This window comes from Platalea leucorodia (genome assembly GCF_965183815.1).
Source record: "Platalea leucorodia genome assembly, chromosome: Z".
Classification (NCBI taxonomy): Eukaryota; Metazoa; Chordata; class Aves; order Pelecaniformes; family Threskiornithidae; genus Platalea; species Platalea leucorodia.
In genome coordinates, this window is record NC_138858.1 from 92036046 (window position 1) to 92055303 (window position 19258).

Sequence of the window (19258 nt, forward strand, 5' to 3'; positions counted from 1 at the left end):
TCCTCGCCCCACTGATCCCTGTGGTGAAGACGACTACACAAATTCCCAAAATCTCGGGCCTTGGCCCTCTGTTTCTTGTTGATCAAAGCCAGTCAGAGCAGAGCAGCAGCAATTTCGCTTGAGCACGCTGGTGATTTTTTGGTCTTGCAGAAGTGATTTGCTTGTATATGTCATACTTCCTTATCAAGTATATAATAAAAACATTTATATGCAATTAGATGGGGGGAAGGGAGAATGAAACAGTGACACTTCTGGCAAGAAAAAGAATTTTTGATCACAGAACCATGCAATATTAATAAAGGCGGCACAAAGTGCGTTTGCTTTGGGCGTGGGGGATGGCTGTCGTAGTATTTTCCTCATGTTCTTGTTAACAGTAGTACTTTTTATTTTGTTTAGGGGCTCGTGCCCAGATGTGTGAATTGGAGAGGGCAGGATCGCCTGCAGAGCCGCAGTGAATGCAGCCGGGGGGGGGGGGGGGGTGCGCTCCCCACATCAGCCCGCGGCCGGGTCCCGCACCGTTTGTGCTCCGAACTTCGGCCGAGCCGCCGCCGCTCGCCGCCGCCTCGCCTGGCGGCCAAAGGCGAGCGAGTTGCGGCCGCCGCTCGCCCGGGGCGGGGCCGGGGGCCCGGCTCTGGGCCTGGACGCTGCGGGGGGGGGGGGGGGGGGGCGCGCGCTGACCGGCGCACCTGGCCCCCCCCCCCTCCGCGCGCGCCGGCGGCAGAGCCCGCCCAGCGCGCGCCTAATTGGCTGCGGGGGAGGGGCGGCTCATTAGGGATGCGGGCGCGCGCCGCGGCTGGCTAGTCGGCGGCGGCCGGAGCGCGGAGCGGAGCGGCGGAGCGCAGCCCTGCCCGCAGCCCCTGCCCGCCCTCGCCTCGCCGCGCCTGGGCGGGCGTGGGGCGCCTCCGCGTCTGGAGAGAGAGGAGGGCTGGGAGGGGGGAACAAAAACCAACAACAACAACAAAAAAGCACACCAAAAAAAGGCGAATTTTCCGGCTGGAGCTCGACTCCGGAGGGGCCGAGAGGAGATTTGCATCCCTTCTCCGGAGGGGAGAGGCGCGGGAGTTGCGGGGAGACAGCATGGGCGGAGGGGCTGCGAGGAGCAGCTGCCCCCCGCGCCTGGAGCGGCGGCTGTTGCTGCTGCTGCTGCTGGGGCTCTGCAGCCGGACGGCCGCCCTGCGAGGTAAGCGGGCCCCCCGCCGCCCCCCGCGCACCCCGGCAAGTTCGGGGCGGCAGCCCCGCGCTCGGGGTGGGGATGGGGTTGGGGGGTCCCGTCCCACCGGTTGCTCCGCGCGCGCCCCGCCGCCCCGTGCCTCCCGGGCGGGGGAGGGCGGCGCGCGCCGGGAGGGCCGTTCCCGCCGCGGCTGAGGGAGCCCCGCAGCCCCGCGTGTGCGTGAGTATCGCGACAGGAGGGGGCAGCGGGCGCCCCCGCCAGAAATACCGACCCGGCCCCGCCGCGGGGAAGGGCGGGAGGCGATGGAAACGCGCTTTGCTGCGGGACAGCGCGTCCCGAGTTGGTCCGGGGCGGGGAGGCGGGACGGGGCGTTGCGGTGGAAACTGTGGCTGCACCGGTGGTTCGGATCCTCGGAGCGGAGATAATTTACCACAGGGCTGCTGGTTTAATAGGCGGGGAGAGCTCCGGGCCGTTAAGTGCAGAAGCATCCTTGGGAATCCAGCGTGTGCATGGCCCCTTTGGACAGCGTCTTTAAGAAATGCGACGGTCCTAGCGACTAGTCGAGGTGTCCCGATATGATGGGGTTTGGGAGATTCGATGACCTCTTCTGGCAGTGAGAATCCAGTTACCTGTCAAGCAATGCAAGTGCTGAGGCTGGATGTGCATACGTACGAGCACATGTATTTTTTATGTACGTGTAAGGTGGATATTTGAGATGCTCGGAGTCCTTTTTTAATTTAACTTTTCCTGATAAATCACTTGAGTGAAATAATCTCTTCAGGGCAGGTAGCCAAAGGATGTCAACAGCTCCCCATCGCCTGGCATCCCCGACACCTTGGCTGCTATATCTGGGCTTCTCAAAGTACGGAAAGAGCCTGGGAAGCAGGGGGCGGGGAGACAATCTAGTGTTATGTTATCCTTTTTGGAGGAAGGTGCCTGCTGTTGGTAAGACGTAGTTTCTGTATTTAGAGTCTATAATGCTATGTTCTTTACAGATGGATTATTTTCACAGAACGAAGTAATCTCTCAATCAGACTTTGTAGATCCTAAAAGATTCCTCTCACCGTTTTGACACTAGCCCCTCTGTGGAGGTCTCTCGTTGCATGCCTGTTGTGCCTGTGCTTCCATTTTCTTGTATCTGCTTCATGGGTTTTGGTCTCTGCGTAGGAAGTCACCTGCAGGTAGCTAGCGGATTAGGACATCTTGCCACAGTTCCTTACTGGCCACCTCGGCTGCTGTGTTCTCCCATTCAGGTCCAATGACTGGTCCAGCAGAGGGGTAATCCGAGAGGCTATTGTGTAACAGACAAAATGTGGCCTTTTGGTGGTTCTTTGAAAAAAAAATAACACTTCAGAGAACAGTGAAATAAATGATAAGACTAGAATGAAGTCTAATATTTCTTAATTTTTTTAAATACTTTGATTAAGAAACAGCTGTGACTGCGAAAGAATGCACGCATATTTAAATCAGTGATGTGAGGTGCTTATGGCCTTTTGTTTTACCCATCTGGTAGAACTCTGTGGTAGTTCTTGCCCTGTGTGAAGTACGGTCAGGATCAGGCCCTGTAAGCATCTGAAATTTCACACTGCAGGTCATGCGTAGCAGGATGACTCTTCTCTTGCTGTTAAGGAACAAGTTTCAACTATTTAATTAAAATTTGCCATGCAGGACATTTCAAGTTCTAGACTGGAGCAGAACTGGTTTTGGACTTTATTCGAAGAAAGAACAGTGTATTTTTTCATCAGTTTGGTGTCTGTAGTCTCTCAGTTGCGATGTTGCATAGTGTTTACTTGTAGCTTTGGCTTAAGCAGTTAACCTGAGTTAACAAACCATTGAGCTATAAGATCTTTAGTTTATGAAGTTGTCTAAAAGCTGCCTCTGAAACAAATTGTATGCCAGGATTGTATTCTGCATAGGGTTTAAAGAAAAATGAAATGATTGTAGGTACACTTCATGCAGCATTTTAAATCTATTGGAATGAATATACATATATAGCTTTGGGCTTTTATTTTATAGTAAAAATTGCATAGACACTATGGTAATTTGAAAATGAGAAGAGAGTCGCTAATGTTTATTATCTCATTGATGCATTGAAACTAATTTTGGGTTGCATGTATCTGAATAAAGATGTCTGTAAAACATGAACATTAGTATTCTTCTGTGTCTTGATATTAAAGCCTACAGCTATGTGTTACGTGGTGTTTATAGATCTGAGTACATTTTGTTCAAAATAAGCATTGTTTAGGTATTTTCCTTTTCCAGTAGTATGGCACTTACTGTATGGCTTGGTAGCCCTGCATATTGCTACTGATGTTATTATGATAAAATGCTCCTCTAAGTCACCTACTGGAATACGGGTGGGTCTGTGGACAGTAAGCTGTTGAAGCAAAGATCTGCTTGTAGTCTGAAAATTTTTGTTCTTTTTAAATTGTTTTTCAACATAAAAAGCACTGATAACATGCAGCCCGGAGAGCTGCATATTTAAAGTACTACTCTGCATCCAGGAACCAAGAAGACAAACCAGCCTCTGGACAGCAGAGCACTTGGAGAAATAATGCTTGTTTTAGAAAGGTAAAAATAGCAAATTCTATTGATACTGAAATAAATCTAGTGGTGAAGACAGCACCGGTATGCAAGTTATTTGTGTCCTGATTGTACCTTTTGTCTTGCATTTAATAATGTCCTTGTGCAAATTAGATGAGCCTCCATTTATTTCATTATAAATGGGCTAGAATTTCATTTGTGTACCTGAGAATTCTGTCCATATTTGCAAAGTACTTCATTGTCACCAGCTGGGAGCCGTGTGAGAGCTATCACTGATGCTTTATTTGAGGAATGTTGTTGATTTGCTGCGGCCAGCTCTGCTCCAGCGTTCACACTGCATTAACAGAGTAGGGAGGTTTTTTAGCTGTCCTGATTTCTACATCCAAAAGGAAGTATATGTTATTTCTGTTGCTTTATTAGACTGTCTCAAGTTCTCTTTCTCTGTTCCTGATACCCTGCTGGGAGTAAAGCTGTTTGATTATTTGTAAGTACAGTCAACAGTTTACTATTTGAAATGTTTCTGACATGCCAGCCCCAACTGAATACACACCATGTCAGCATATTGATTTATTTGATCTTGAAGTATGCATGTTATTAATATCTCAGCTAGGTGTAGACTTCAAATATTCTTAGTAAGTGACATAGAAGAAAAGGAAAATTAAGGCGAGACATGGGTGCTATAGGAATCTCTTGTATGACTTTGTTCAAATCACTCCATTCAGATAATGTTGTATTTTTGTTTTGTTAGGACAAAGCGTTCTTTAAAGTAGCAAGCCGTGTGCTCTGCTTTGAACCATCCTTCCACTCCCCCTGTAGTGTGTAGCATCTTATGTGGATTTCTCTGTCCAGGTTTATATTATTTCACTTTGTAACGGCTCAGAAAATAAACTTCCTGTACTTGTGGGTTTGTTTACTAATTAGTTTATCATCTTTCTCAGATCTTCACAATGATAGAGGCTCAGTTTGCATGTGGTATAGTGTTGCTTTTGTTTTCATAGGTCGAGAAACTAAGGTTTCGAAAGAGAGTAATTAATTGCCCTACAACCACAGGAAATTTGGGGGCTCTGAAGAGCAGTATTTCAAAACTGGGTGCATGATGCAGAAGTTGTCACGTTTTGGAACTCATAGAGTATCTATGTGTGTGTCTTTTTTTAAGTCATTGTCTAGTTTTGTTAAGGCTTCTATTTAGTTCTGATTTTTTTCTGCATTTATTACTGTCTTTGTAATTTCTTGTAACATAGTTTGTGAGATAATTCAGAGAAAGAATGGCAAAGTCTGAACATTCCTATTGAGTAGAAGACTGACTTTGGACATGAATACGCTCTAATTTTGTCTGTTACAGAACACTAATCCTTATGAGGATTGTTTTAATCTGCGCACTGATAACACTTGAGTATATTACTGTTTTGCACAGAGAGCATACTATGAATTTCTGGAATGCTACCGATGAGAATGGCCGTAAGTTTTCCTTGTATCGCTCAAACAAAAACCTGAAGAGCTATGCATATGATCCTGTCCTGCAAGTGAGGTGTGCGCAGCCTCCATCACGCGCTTTCTTTCTAATGCAAGCGTCTCTGTGAAAATATTTCATTTTTGGAAAGAAAGGATAATTCTGCCCTTTAAGATGGTGTGTTGCAGGGGTGGTTTTTCTTGGCTCATCCTTCGTACACATGTGCTTCTTCATATATGTGCTCGAGAGATGTGTAATTTCTGTCTCTTCAGATCTAGAGAATAAAGCTTGAGCTGTACGGGGGTGAAATGAGCTTTCCATGCTATGAAAGAAAATTTCTCTCTTTCTACAGTAAGAGGACTTTGCATCAAGATGAATTTTCACCAGTGCAGAATAGAAGCTAATCTGATGATATTTTCACAGTGAATTATAGAAGGCAAACACAAACAGTATGATATATGCTAAGATGGAAAATTAATTATGGTGCAAAGGATTCCTCAGGGCCACTTGGTGTATCTTTTCTGTATTTTTAGTCCTGCTTTCTGGTGAAAGGTGGAGTCTGAGAAAAAGAGCAGAAATTTAACACCAGAGGCTGCTGTTTCAGTTGTTTTTAGATGCTGCTGCTGTTGCAGTGAAGCAGATGATCAGATTCATTTGTATAAAATAGAAAAATGTGTCATTTTCTATTTATACTTTTGAAGAACTTTAGTAGTCACGTTGTATCGTGTGGCCTTAGCTTAGAGCATGAGTATTTGTAAGTATGAAATTTTTAACGCTCCGTTGTATCTCATTAGAGGTCAATAAACCATATTTTAGAGCATCTTGCAAGTAGGTATTAGAAGATGCTAACACTATGTACAAGCCTAAGTAATCTGAACCTTGTGATTTACCTGCATAATTGTGATCAATATCGTTTTCATCCATCTTCCCCTCCCCACTCGCCCTTTTGTGGCCTTTCTTAACACCATTAAAAAATGTTGTTAATAAAGAAACTGTTATTGCAGGCTCTTGGTCAGTGGAGTCCAGTTACTTGCCCGATACTCCTTACTGCTAGAGGCTTTATGGGAATTTCCATGCAGGGGATGTCGGAGGGCAATTACACTTAAACGTGATGTTCCCTAATGAATGTTCTGCTGACTACTGCTGTAGGTATTTTTGTCTGGTTTTTGCCTGTTTCTTTTTTGAATTTTAAAAAATTATAGACGTCATTGAAGCCCTCATGCACTGAGTTAATTTACTTCCATTTAGGTTAAAAATATTTCCTTTAGGAAGCTTAGCATGGTTTGAATTTATTCAGCAATTAGCTTGCTTTGGATTATTGAAGAGGTTGAATAGGCGGTATCAAATTAATTTGCTTATACAAGGTATTTTTTGTGCAATACTGTGTCTGTAGAACAATAACAAATTAACCTGTTTTTTCAGACAAGAATATGTATGTGAGATTACGTGCATGCATCATAGACATAATTTCAGCATACCCTATCCTAGTCTTTCTGTATTTTGCTAAAAAAAAAAAAAAAAGTTACTGTACATGTTTGAAATTCCTACTGCGAACATCTCATTGGAAACCTCTACGTAATGTGTCGTGGAAAGAGAAAAATTACAAGCAGCCAATGACCTTAATTTCTAGATAACAATGTTCTGAAGAGTTTTTAAAAGCCACAAACCTATTGCAAGCAACTGAAAGGAGAAGCAGCCTGGGTCTGGACAGTTCCGATGGAAAAGCAACGCAAAATGGGAAGTCCTAGTGCTAATTACCCACTTTGCATCCAGCTGATGCTGGCTGCGACTCGGTTGCCATCTGAGGGGAAGCTGGCCTGTGAGGTGGCTCAGTTTAGATGCCAAATACGTGCTCTGCGAGTCTACTGTGTCACAGGAAAAAATTTTTAGTAGAGGCCCTGCTGTTAACAGGCACGCCAAGCAACTTTGCGAGGTAGAGATGACGTGACGCTGTAGCATCCAGTCTGTGAATGCAACAGACCAGTTTCCTGTACTGTCTGGACTGCCTAATGCCAGTCATTCCCAGTTCTGTGACCATCATGACTAGGGAACTTAGATGTTGAAGGCTTGGTTGGGACTTGGATGTCCCTGCAGTTTGGTCCCAGCTCCAGAGTTGACCTGTAACGTTGCAGAAAGTGACTTTGTGGTTCCTTTTTTGGAGGTGATAGTTAACTTTTCCTGCCCTGTGTACAGTACCTGTACGGTAGGGCTTCGGGTGTAATTGTAAATGGCTTCTATACTTTGAAGGTCCAATGGGTGCTTCAACACTTGAAATGCTGTAATAAAAGAGCATAATGAATCTGAGGATAAAGCTTATTAAATGCGTCTAGACATAAAAAGTGTAATCAAAATGAATGGAAACGGGGTTGCTGAGCTCTTCTTTGTTTCTCCATATCCACGCCTGCTTTAAAGAAGCAATAGGAACAACAATAGGAAAACTTAAAAAATTGCTTCTGACTTTTTCCAGGAGACCTGCTTTTTGCTTTTATGCTGAATGGAGACTTAAAATAATATTTAACATGCTTTGATATCTAAGTTGTGTTGAATGTCAAAAAGCTTTTTGAAAATATCTGCTCCTTGTTGATGAGAGTTTTATTTGTAGAAGGATAAACTAAAATATTTTGGATTTTGTTCTGTGCGTGTGTTAATACCATGCAGGTTGCTCATCCGTAAATCGTTAAAATAAGTGTTCTATTACTCATCTTCTGGTTGGATATCCTTAATTTTTGTTCAGTAGAAAGTGCTTTTGTGGATCTGAAACTTTTCTTCTGTGAGCGTTTCTGCATGTGAAATTGAATTGCTTGAATCCTGGCAGAGAATGAACATAAAAAGAGCAAACATGGAGATTTCTTATAAATTGTGAATGGTTACTCACAAAATTGCTTCTATACTTACACCATTCCTAATAATAAATTGCATTACAGAAAAACAAATTTGCTTTATTAATTGAATTCAACCTTTCATATAAAACCATATCTGATTTGCAGTTCAATAGATGCGTCTATGACTTTTATGGTGACGGATGCCTCAGGTTAGCTATGTTTAAGGGCAGTTTTAAAACCGCTAAAGATCTGTGGTAAGCCATTACCCTTTGAAACATTAATTTCAACATCGAGTTCAGGAGATATTTGATGCCGATGATATATTGTAAGGTATTTACTGTTGCTAACGTAGATAGTGCTAGTTTTCAGTTGGAACTTTTTGTTTCGTATCTTTTAACTTGGCTGTGAAGGGCATGGACTGTTTGGAATAAAAAAGTAACGTTGGGTAGCAGTTAACACTTTGCCTGTCAAAGCTATGTACTGCAGATCAATAATGAATGTAGTGGATGCACAGGAAGACACTAGGTGGTGCATATATTTAATGCATGTCATTCCTCTTTAGCACTGTGTCCTAACTGAAGGCTTCCAGATAAAGTTCTGAATGTTGCTGTTCACATCATGTAGTTCTCAGAGCTAAGTAATTTTGAAAAAATACAGATTTGTTAAAATAGCTTTATAATTCTGGATTTTTTTTTCCCCTGGATAATTGTGCATTCTTAAGACTTTCAGCCTCCTTATATGGTTCATAGGCAAATGATCAGTAATTTCCCTTTTATAGAGAGTGTGAAAGTAGCTGACAAGTATTCCAGTGATAAATATAGCAGTGCAAAAACCTCTTATTTACCATTATAAACTATAGAATCCTGATAGAATCAATGGGTCAAATCTGTAGATCCAAAACTGAGTAACTTAGTGTATCTTAAACTAAAATGGAGTAACATGAGGTGAGATGCTGGAGATTTGTCTTACTTCTCTGCCGGCTGCATCCGTTCTGATTTTGGTTGGGGTTTTCGGGACCCGTAAGAAGCTAGAAATAAAGTATGGTATTACGCCTGGTATATGTTATTCATTTCTGAGTGAATGCAAACATCTCAAAATTTATTGCAAAGGGTTATGCAGTAAATAATTTTCTATAATGAAAAGTTTCCAGGTCTCAACATTTAATTTTGATCAGCAGAAGTGCGAAACTAGCCTTTTGAAAGGTTTTGTGAATAAAATACCAGGAAAGTCCCTGTTACTAGAACAGTAAGTAATCTTGTAGCTAGGACTTTCACGTAGAGCACAAAGAATCTGTATGTAAGTTTGGTGAGTCTATGTGGCAGTTGCATCTGGGACTGAGAAACATTGCTGTAAAATGCTTTGCTGTGGCTGAAGCACGGTGGTTTCTTGAAGGAGAAAGGAGGAGGGATTGCTTGGAGCTTTCAGGCTGCTCCATTGTTGGAGATATGCCAGCCTGACACTAGGAGCAAAAGGTTGGCGCTATATGTAACCCTATATTATTTAACACTTCATTCTAGGGAAAACGTGTTTATTCATGCGTTTTCTTGTTATCAGTCCAGCTTTTTAGGCTTTTCCTAAATAGAAAGCAAGTTCAGTAATATTAATTTAGTTTCTAATAAATAGCGGTAGAATGCTAAAAGTGGAAACAAGTTAGTCCTTTCCAGTTGTCATTTGGTAACATGGTTTATAGTTCTACTGAATACCCAGAGGCATTCCATTAATACCGAATTTGCCACAGTAACAGCAAAACTCCTTCTTACTCCCACTATAATATTAAAAATGTAGGACTTATTTTGTGTCAAATGAGCTAACAAAATAAAAGATGAATTTAAAGTATTTAATCTGTCAGCATCAATGAATCTAAGAGGATTATCATTCCATTACGGCTAATAGATTTTTTCCAAAGATAACTTTGCTACTTGACTTGCCTATTTCTATGAAGATTGTTACAGATCCAATTTAGACTACAATTTAAATATTCCTGCTCTATTTTGATTGAATCTGGGAGTTAGTAATGTGGTACCTGGCTTCTGTTGAGCTTGATATAACTTTGCCTCAATCACTTGAATACAAGTTCTCATTCTTGCATCTTTAATTCTTCATAAAGATTGTGTAGTGTCTTCTGTTTTGAGTTGTACTAAACATGACTTAACAGTTCAAGCTCGAGAGCTGTAATTTAACAAATTATGTGCCAACCTCTCCTTGCTTCCTTTCTGAGGAGTTAGTGAGAGGTTGGAATAGCAAGAATAAAAATCAGGATTACCCTTATGATGGGTATCCTCCCGCTCTATAAAATGAGTAGCAAAATTCCCATTGATGTACCCTAGTATAAGGAAAAGGCCCTGAAGATTGGGTTTCTTATCTTCTGAGTCATCATAACTTTGTCTGGGTCTTGGAGTGGACAGCGATGTGGTTTTTTGAGATAAGCAGGTGTAACTTCTTTTGATGCCTTAAAGAAATAGAATGGGAAAACTTGTCTCTTCCTTCCACCTCCCCAAACAAGCTCTGTGGAGGAGGGAGAAGAGTACGTAGTAGGTGGAGAAACTTCCTGATTTTAGACAGAGCCTGGGCTATAGCTTTTGACTTAAGTAACTGTGATAATGCCTGCACAAAGGTCTTGAGGTTTAACAATTAGAAGTACTGTAGTAAAGGGAGAACACGCTGTAGTAAAGGGTGGTAGATATTAGTCTCAGCAAGTAAATTCCCACTCTCACATTACATGCTGAATTTTTCACCAAAAGGCTATCACAAGATTTTGCAGCATACATGGTGTTTCACTAAGTTGTATGTGAAAAGTTTGTAGTGATGCTAAGCACCAGTGAGTCGTAGTGAGGCATTGTTACTCTTTCATTAGTGAAATTATCATAGCCACACCTAGGTGGACTGATGCTCCCATTGAATTTAGACTTTAGCAGGTCCTCAGTCCTTTCAGACGACAGACCAGAGATACATGTAAATGAAGACTGCATCAACCTCTTACAGCTGTAGCCATCTCCCAGATTAGCATTGCAGTGCTGTAGCTTATGATGTCAGACTGAATTACATGGCTATCGAAACGCCACGGTGTACTTCAAAAACTGTTTGAATTCTGTGAATAATTTAAGGACTTTCAGTTTCCAATATTATTCAGTGCTTTTCTCTAGTTTGCTGTTTCTAATCACCAGGGGTTTTTCGGATGAGTACATTAAATGCAGAAAAGGTGGCAAACGTAAGAGCAGGACCCCTTCACAAGCCCAGTGGTGATGGAATACCACTGTAGGAGGGGAGAAGACCAGTAAAACATTGTAAATGGTGACCACAGTGTTCTTAGCTCTCATCACCTATTGCTTTGCTGTAAGGTTGTGTCTCTCACTAAGTGGCATTTCTAGCTGGTTTTACCATTTCCAACAGAACAGCTTCAGCAGTCGTGAGCGGATTTGTGCGTTTGTGTTTGAAATACAGCCGTGCTCTTTAGCACTTTTACCCCTTGAAGATATAAAAGCACTCAAGAGATTTCATGTTTTTTTCAAAGGGCAGGAGCAATGTTAGTGAAAGAGGGGAGGGGTACAGAAAACTGACTGTTCTATCTCTATATTTTTTGCAAATGCTGTTACTGAAATACTCTCTATAAATGTTCTCCAGCATCTTCTGGTTGAATGAAGAGGTAGTGGGGGCGAAAGGTGCAGGACCTTCTTCCTGCTGACCAAATGTTATTACTTGTCTGCAAATGCATTATGTAGACTATTTGCTGTTTCTCTTAGAAATTTACCTCATGTAAAAGATAAAATAAGATTAAATGTTTGGGAGCTAATTCAGAGTCCTGCGTCTGCCCACTATGGTGGTGGTTAGCCAACCTTGCAGCCCCCATGAGTAAAGTCATAGCCATTAAGAACCTGGCCGCTCCGCGGGCCCGTTATATTCGGCGGTACCACACCTGCTGCACTATCGTGCAACCTGCAGTATTCTGTCATCCTAGCCTGGCGTGCTTAACCTCTAAAGCAGCTTTACGTGAGAAAGTAGAAAAAGCTGCTACTGGGAAATAGAACTTTGCCTGGGTTTGGTTCATAGTTTCAACCCTTGCTTTCTTTGCAAGTATACGTAATAAAAATCCACAAAATGCTAACAGGTCACACAAAGGAGTTTGCTGTTTGTTTTGTTTGTTTGTTTTTCTAACCCCTTTGAAAGTTCTGTATTTAAAATGCTTTATCAAAGGTATAAAATGTTTTATAGGGGATCAAGCTGTTTTTCATACTGGGTAGACAGGAAAGAACTTCATTAATCCAAGAGTTGTTATGGAGGTGGGGAGTGATTGCTTCATTTTTTCAGTGCGCAATACATCTGGAAATAAAAACCTGCATGTTCTTGCTTTTTGTTGGTTGTGTTCTGTTTTTTTTTGTTTTGTTTTTTGTTTTTGTTTTGTTTTGTTTTTTAAACTGGCTGGTCATAGAATGACATGTCATGTGTCCAGCCAAAACATTGGCTTGTACACATAGGACTGCAGTTCGCTGCCCTGTGGGTCTTTTTGCCATGTCACGCAGAAGGAAAACAGAAAGGGAAGCAATGACTTCTGACTTAGCCCCAAATGAGGCATGTAGGAATAAGCTTTGATTAAAAAAAAATGGGGACCCTGTGCTCTAAGTTGGCTTCTGATGACTTTAGATGGGGCTGATCTTTGCATAGGTGCTTGTGTAAGAAGCATTCCGCCTGAAAGGACATCTGAAAATGTGGGAGAGTGAAAAGCTCCGCTGTTGCTAGAGTAACTTAGTGATCCTTGTTCCGATTTGGCGTCCAGTGTCCTGTAAGTAAGCTGTATTTCTTTGTGGTGAAGGCTCGCTATTAGGACCTAGCTGATGATGATGCATGGTAATGGCTTGTAGTGCTTCTCAAGAGCTAGCCCGACCTAGCAGGCTGCTTAAAATTCATGTATGGTATCAGCTGTGAGGCAACGTCTGAAACCCATAAAGAGGGCTGCAATATTCTAATTTATTGCCAGTACCTCTTTTATGCCCATTGAACTCTTCAGATCTTTCCACAGTTGATTATTCTTTTCTGCAGTTATATTAGAGGGGGAAGAAGGAGAGAAAAAATTCCTTTGCCACACAAGCATGTTACTATACTAGCATATTGCTACTTATAAGCAACCTCTTACCTCTTAAAATAGGTATCTAATAAGGTGATGCAAGAGAAAGGGATCACTTAATAAAGGGGAGTCAAGTGCATGTGGAATAAATAACTTTTATACATTATAAACAATAGTTTGTTGTAATGAGATCTGCCACAGCTGAGGGTAGTTTGTTTCCATTTTTATATCATTATTTTAGCTTAGTAATGCTAAAGTGCATTCTTGAAAAAACTTTAAATTGGGCTAGTGAGTGTGATTTATTTATTTTTTGCTGTGAATGAATTGAAAACATTATGCTGTCTTTCAAAACACTTCAACATATATTATCAAGACTTCTTATTTAACCAAACTTTGTGAAATGTTTTATTAACTATCGCAACATGTGTTGTGTTAACACACCATGCTTACTTCATGGAGTTCCTAGTAGCATCTATGACTTTCAGATTTCCAATATTTGCAACACAATGTAGTTGACATCTAAAAACCTCCAGGTGGAAACATTGTTTCATGATTTGTTAGTTGCTTTTTTTCTTTGTCTTCTAGTGATTTTCTCTTGGTTTAGGCTGAAGATTTTCTTTTCCCTTGCCTCTGTGGGATTAAGTTGGATCTGAGTTTGAAAAGAGACAGCAGTTAGATGGGGAATGAGGCTGAGGAAATAAAATCTATTTAAATAAAATAACCTTCCTTCCTAGGAACAAGCACAGCACTTGTTTTAAGCCCAAGCTGTTCTTCTTGCACTTCTATTTATTTTAAATCTCCTAGCATGGTGGACAGCAGTAGGAGAAACCCTCTTCATGGCTATTTAAAATGCTGTCTCAGTGGTTTAATAAAAACAATTCACGAAATTCTGCTCAGGCATCTGATACCGTATGTATCGCAGCAATAAAATACAGCTATTATTTTTACTCTTGATAGCGATGTGTGCCTCAAAAGGGACGTTACAACATACTGTCTCGTATGCTAGTGAAGAAGGTTCTAGTGCAATTCCTTGTCCCTGCTCTGTCTCCTTTAATTCAGACAAAAGCAGATAATTCAGATGCGGTATTTGAGCCATTCCCCAGCTGGCCTGGAAATTCAGATACGGAATACTTGCAGTGTGACATGTGTGTTGGTTTTGTGAAGGACGTAGAAGATACTAGTGAGCAAGTTGGGTTTTGATCAGGGCAGCTAAGCGTTCTGAGGCTGCTCTTTCTGATGGATCTGTGATTCCTGGCTCAGTAGTAGCACTGTGACTTGTTAAGCAGATTACAAACAGTCACCTTTGCAACCCTTTTTGTGTAGATTACTTTGCAATATTTATTGCTATGTAGCTGTCCACAGACAATACATCTTAATAGTTTTTAATACATTTGAAAACAAGGGTGTTTGTTTTGCTTTAGTGCATTGTCTGGAAGAACTTGCTCAAAAGTGTAGAGCAAATAAGGTTGAGCAAAGGATTGTAGCCTTATTTATTTTTTTTTTTTTGGTGAAAGTATATTGGCCACTGAGTGGCTCTTCAGTAAAACAGACTTGTCACTGGCAAGTGTTAATAAAGATTTAGACTGTTCCATGAATAGACTCCTTATACAGAGTATTGAGATGGTGTCCTGTATTTATGAAAACAGATTTTGACCTCTAGGTTGTCATTAAACTATTTCTGCTGGAGATCAGCAAATCTCTTGTGGCTATTACTGTTGTGGTAACCTGTTCCACTGATTTGGCACTCAAATTTCTCAGTAACAACATGAAGTAAATTGTTTTAATAAAGAGAAGACTATGACAAGGTGACTGTTGAGAGTGTCTTTTTATCATGTCAAGGATCTTTAAGACTTTAATTCAAAAAGTTAGGTAGCCCTGTTAGTGCTCCTGCAGATACACATCCTTGCGTATTTGTGCGTGGTCTTTGTGGGACTGATTAGAACACTAGAGATCTACCGCATTCACAGTTAGAGATTATGCAGTCAGGTAGCTGTATGAGTTGCCTACATGTTTCCTGCCTTCAGCGTAGCAGTCAGAGGAGGATATGTGGGTATTTCAGGAATTCTTTATTTGCTGTATGTGACTTCTAAGATGCATCCAAAAAGGTTTGGTTTTCATTAGTGACGTTTAAGACAAGTGAGAATGAAAATAATTTAATTTACAGTATGGTTGCTTGCAGTAGTCTTACTTTTCTTGATCTTCATGTTTGTTTGTTTGTTTGTTTTCAAATGATAGACAAGCTTCTTGGTGGATGGAAATGGAAACTTTGTTACTTAAATGTGGTCAATAGCTCTCAGGTAAATTCAGGCTCTACCAAATACTCATTTCATAATTGGGTGAACATAAGCAGTGATATAGAAAGGACTTCCCTAGTTGTACAGTGAGTTAAAATTCAGAAAACCTCCAGTGTTGTGTGCCAGCCACTGGAGTATAGCACCTAACTGTGTATCTAAGCAGAATTCAACAAGGTAATACATATACATTTGAAAAGCTAGGGTGCAGTAGAAATCACCGACACTTCATTATTTCATTATTCTGTGTAGTGTCTATAGAAATCGTCAAATTACATTTCTAAAACAGCTTTTCACACCCTTCCCTTTGTGTAAGATGAGTCGATAAATCCGGAAGTTGTAACTGTCCTACTTGCAGTACTCCATCTCATAGGCTGTTCGTGGTGAGCGTGTAAGTTGAATTTAGCGTGTCTGCTACAGTAAGAAACTCTGAGTTTATAATCAATATTTGCTATCCCTAATTCTGTGTCTACTTTCCATGCTTGAAGTGATAACTGAGATGCTAATGTGAGAACACACAATCTGCTTCGTCGCGTAACGAAATCGGCATTTAAACAGAAATCCCATTTAGCTTGCTCTTAGCAGATTACCTTCTTATAACCTAAAAGCACATCTAGATCTGGTCTGACATGCCTTTTCTGGTTGATAGGCTCAGCCAGCGAGTAAGACTTCAGACTACCTTTGATGGGTTGTCTAGAGCTCTTGATCACCCTTTGTGGTTTGTCTTTCTCTAATAGATAGGGACGGTCTAGACTGAACTTTAAGAAAGGGAAATGAATTGCTTGTGCCTTGGCTCCTCCTTTGTTTTTCTCCCTTATTTGTTAGTATCGTAGGGATACAGAGGATGAATCTGATGCTGCAGTAGTTTGGGCAAGCTGTACGCTTGTTAGGTCAATCCTAAATTTTCATAGAATACTAAGCAGCAAATCCTTATGTTTATAAACAACTGTATCTTCTTCTACACTGGAATAAGCTCGGAAGCTATTGGAAGTGCATAGGCTGTAGCTGTTCTTTTACTTGGTTTCTCTCTTGCGCTATTACTCTTGCAGTAGATGCCTGTAAACTACTCGACTTAGCCTTCATTTTGAGCACAGCAGAATTTCAACAAGTACTCACTTGTATTCTAGGGTTTGGGGTTTTTTTGCATTTATTTTATGGAAGGAGACTTACGAAACGTTTGTGGCAGTGTATTCCACATGGCATTCAGGGGGGAGGCTCAGGAGTCAGTTCCCTGGGTTAGACATGGATGGGAAAATGGAAAGCAAGCATCAAGTAAAAGCAATAGTCACTTATTTGTAGTGGAAGAAAACACTGTGCGCATTGCTCATCTGTTCTGAAAGGGGGAAACAGGAAAAAACGCCACTGTGTTCATGTAGACCTGTACTTGTAATACAGAAGAGAATAAAAAAAGAATCAGTTTCTTATAGCCTGTAAATTGCTCCTAGCCTGCATCCCACTTTGCCAAATAAAGAACAGTTGCCAGTGTTATGTTTCAGTTGTGTGTCACAGCAATGACTAATGAGCAAAGGTGTGGATTTTGAATAGTACCACCTCCTTTCTCTCATCTTATGCTAGTTAATAACCTGGACTGTCTCATTGCTCGTTGGACTCTCCTCCTCTTTCCCCCCTCCATTTACTTGTATCTTTTAAAAATGACCTTGTTATACTTCCAAAAGACAAATTCTAGTGGAGGCAGGCTGCAATAGCTGCTGGCTTTCCCATAGGCAGAGTTCTCTGGCTTCCAATTAGCTGCAGAAGAAATCCAGCTGACATGGAAATAAAAGATGGAATTCATATACTCAGCTGCATGTAATCAAGACAGAAACCACCCCATAACATGCATCAAGAGGGCCCGCAACAATGGTTTTAAATATTTTAAATTCTGCAGACGAAGGGTACTATTTATGGTTTTACATGTGACCTAGATTATAATCTTGCCTGATATTGTAGAATACCCTCTCTGTCTTCTACTCCATGAAATCCCAGCGTTGCCCTGGGATGCCTTACTAAAATCTTTCAGGAGGGTTTGGGTTATGCTCCGAGCTTCTCTCAGTGAGATTTCTTGAGTGCTGCAAAACCTCTGTTATACACATTTCATGAACAGGTTTTCTGCTGGTTATTATTCTGAGATTTCTTTGAGACATGATTATTTTGCAAATACCTCTTCTCGTACGTAAAATTACATACTAACTGCTTATTATTAAGAGTTTTTCCTAATTTTAATTTGTGGGTCTAAGTTGCCCTGTGAAATAGTATTTCAATGTTTTTTACATGACTAGAATAGCAAAAAAGCAAGGTTCCCTGCTGTTCGAATGTCACAACATTTGTAAATTATGTTGGATCAGTTGCATTTCTTGTCTTTATTAATAGTAATTCAAACCTCAAGGTCTTTCAGCTGTGCACTTAGCTTTTGTCATATTTCTACCTGTTTCTCTAGAAATGGTAATCTTTCAAAAAAAACCCCCAACACTTAATAAACCAAGATGACTGGCTGCTTCAGTATTCTCAGTATTGACCATTACCACAAAATCACAGAGAGTTTCTTTTTCTTAGATTTTTGGCAAACATATTTCTATATATGCCAATATGCTTATCAACTGCTCTATAATTACAGAATTATATTAGTTGTTATTTAAATACTTCATACTGGTTTAAGTTTGGAACAGGAAAGGAAAGAGTCTGAAGGTAATTTCCTTGTTTTCCTGGGTTCCTGAGTTATCAATGAGATTTGCATCCTCTGTTCTCCATCATTAACTCAGCAAGACTGAAGCAGATAGAATATTTTCTTTGACTTATTGCACCTCATTTTGCATTTTTGCATAGATATTTTTAATTCTTTCATCTGGGTTTATAGCATGAGTTTGGTTTTGTTGCACATACTAAACCTTCTTGCACTAATTCCAAAGCAAGTTCATTTGAGTCTGTCATGATTACCTTTAATTTGGTTGTTTATGTATAGTGTTTCTTCCAGAAACAGTGTTCCTAGTTTTCACCTTTATAAGAGAGCTTTGGAGAGAATAATTTCTAAAGATATTGTAAGGAGGCTACATGGTAATTTCTTATTCCTTTAATTGCAATATCAATATTTTGGTCAGACTTTGTTTTCTGCTGCAGCTCTGTGGATGAGTCTTCCTAAATATTTTTGATAAAGCATTGTGTATGTGTGTCTATGTTTATAAACCATATAGGGAAAACATAAGTATAAGTATCCTCATCTGTTTTGTGTTATGAATGTGTAGTTTGCTGTTTGTTGGTACTGTGAATTCCAGGGTACTGTTCTAGATAGAATTCAGGCTGGTGCTGAGTAGGCAGGTGAAAATAATTTTTATTTTATGCTGTGTTCTGAAAGGAGGTATCTATAAATATCTACCAAGTTGCTACTTTATCTTCCTAAGATAATTCCTTAGAACTGTCCTTTATCAAAAGGTTTAAAAAAACTTAGCAATAGTTAAACTCACGGTGTGCTGAAACTACCAGCCATCGGGCCATGTTCAGGAAGATACCTTCACACTGTTTGTATCTATTTTGCAAGGCTATGAAGAAGGCTGTAAACCTGCCATGAGCTCTGCCCCTCCTGCCTCCCAGCCACATCGTGTCTTTTTTTTCTGATACCCTGTGTGATTCTGTCTAGAGCTGTACTCACCTTCAGAGAGCACTGAGACATCTGGGGAATTCTCTGAGTCTGAAAAGGCGTTCTTCAGCCGCAGAGCCACTTGAGCCACGCTTTCAGGGTCTCTGCGTGCGTAACTTTTGTGTCGGGTCTGGAGAGACGCCTTGCAGTTGCTGAGTGTCAAGGTAAACATATCCAATATGTCTTTTGTCCTCTTTTGACTTATCTTAGCCCCAGAGAGTCTTAATATAAATAATATTTTACCAGAAATAATTCTGCACTTGAAGGCAAGCAGAATAGATGACCTAAAT

The 19258-nt window shown here is 40.8% G+C and overlaps 1 protein-coding gene across 1 annotated transcript in view; it reads left to right on the forward strand.

Annotated features, from left to right (window-relative positions):
* Positions 1-1077: 1077 nt before the first annotated feature.
* The window catches only part of LOC309602178 (netrin receptor UNC5D), a gene marked incomplete at both ends in the record, with an annotated part of 167305 nt that continues 149124 nt past the window's right edge, over positions 1078-19258 (forward strand). The window contains one exon of the mRNA XM_082335565.1: positions 1078-1180. Within this exon, the coding sequence (XP_082191691.1) occupies positions 1078-1180 (103 nt within the window). The remainder of the gene's footprint in view (positions 1181-19258) is intronic.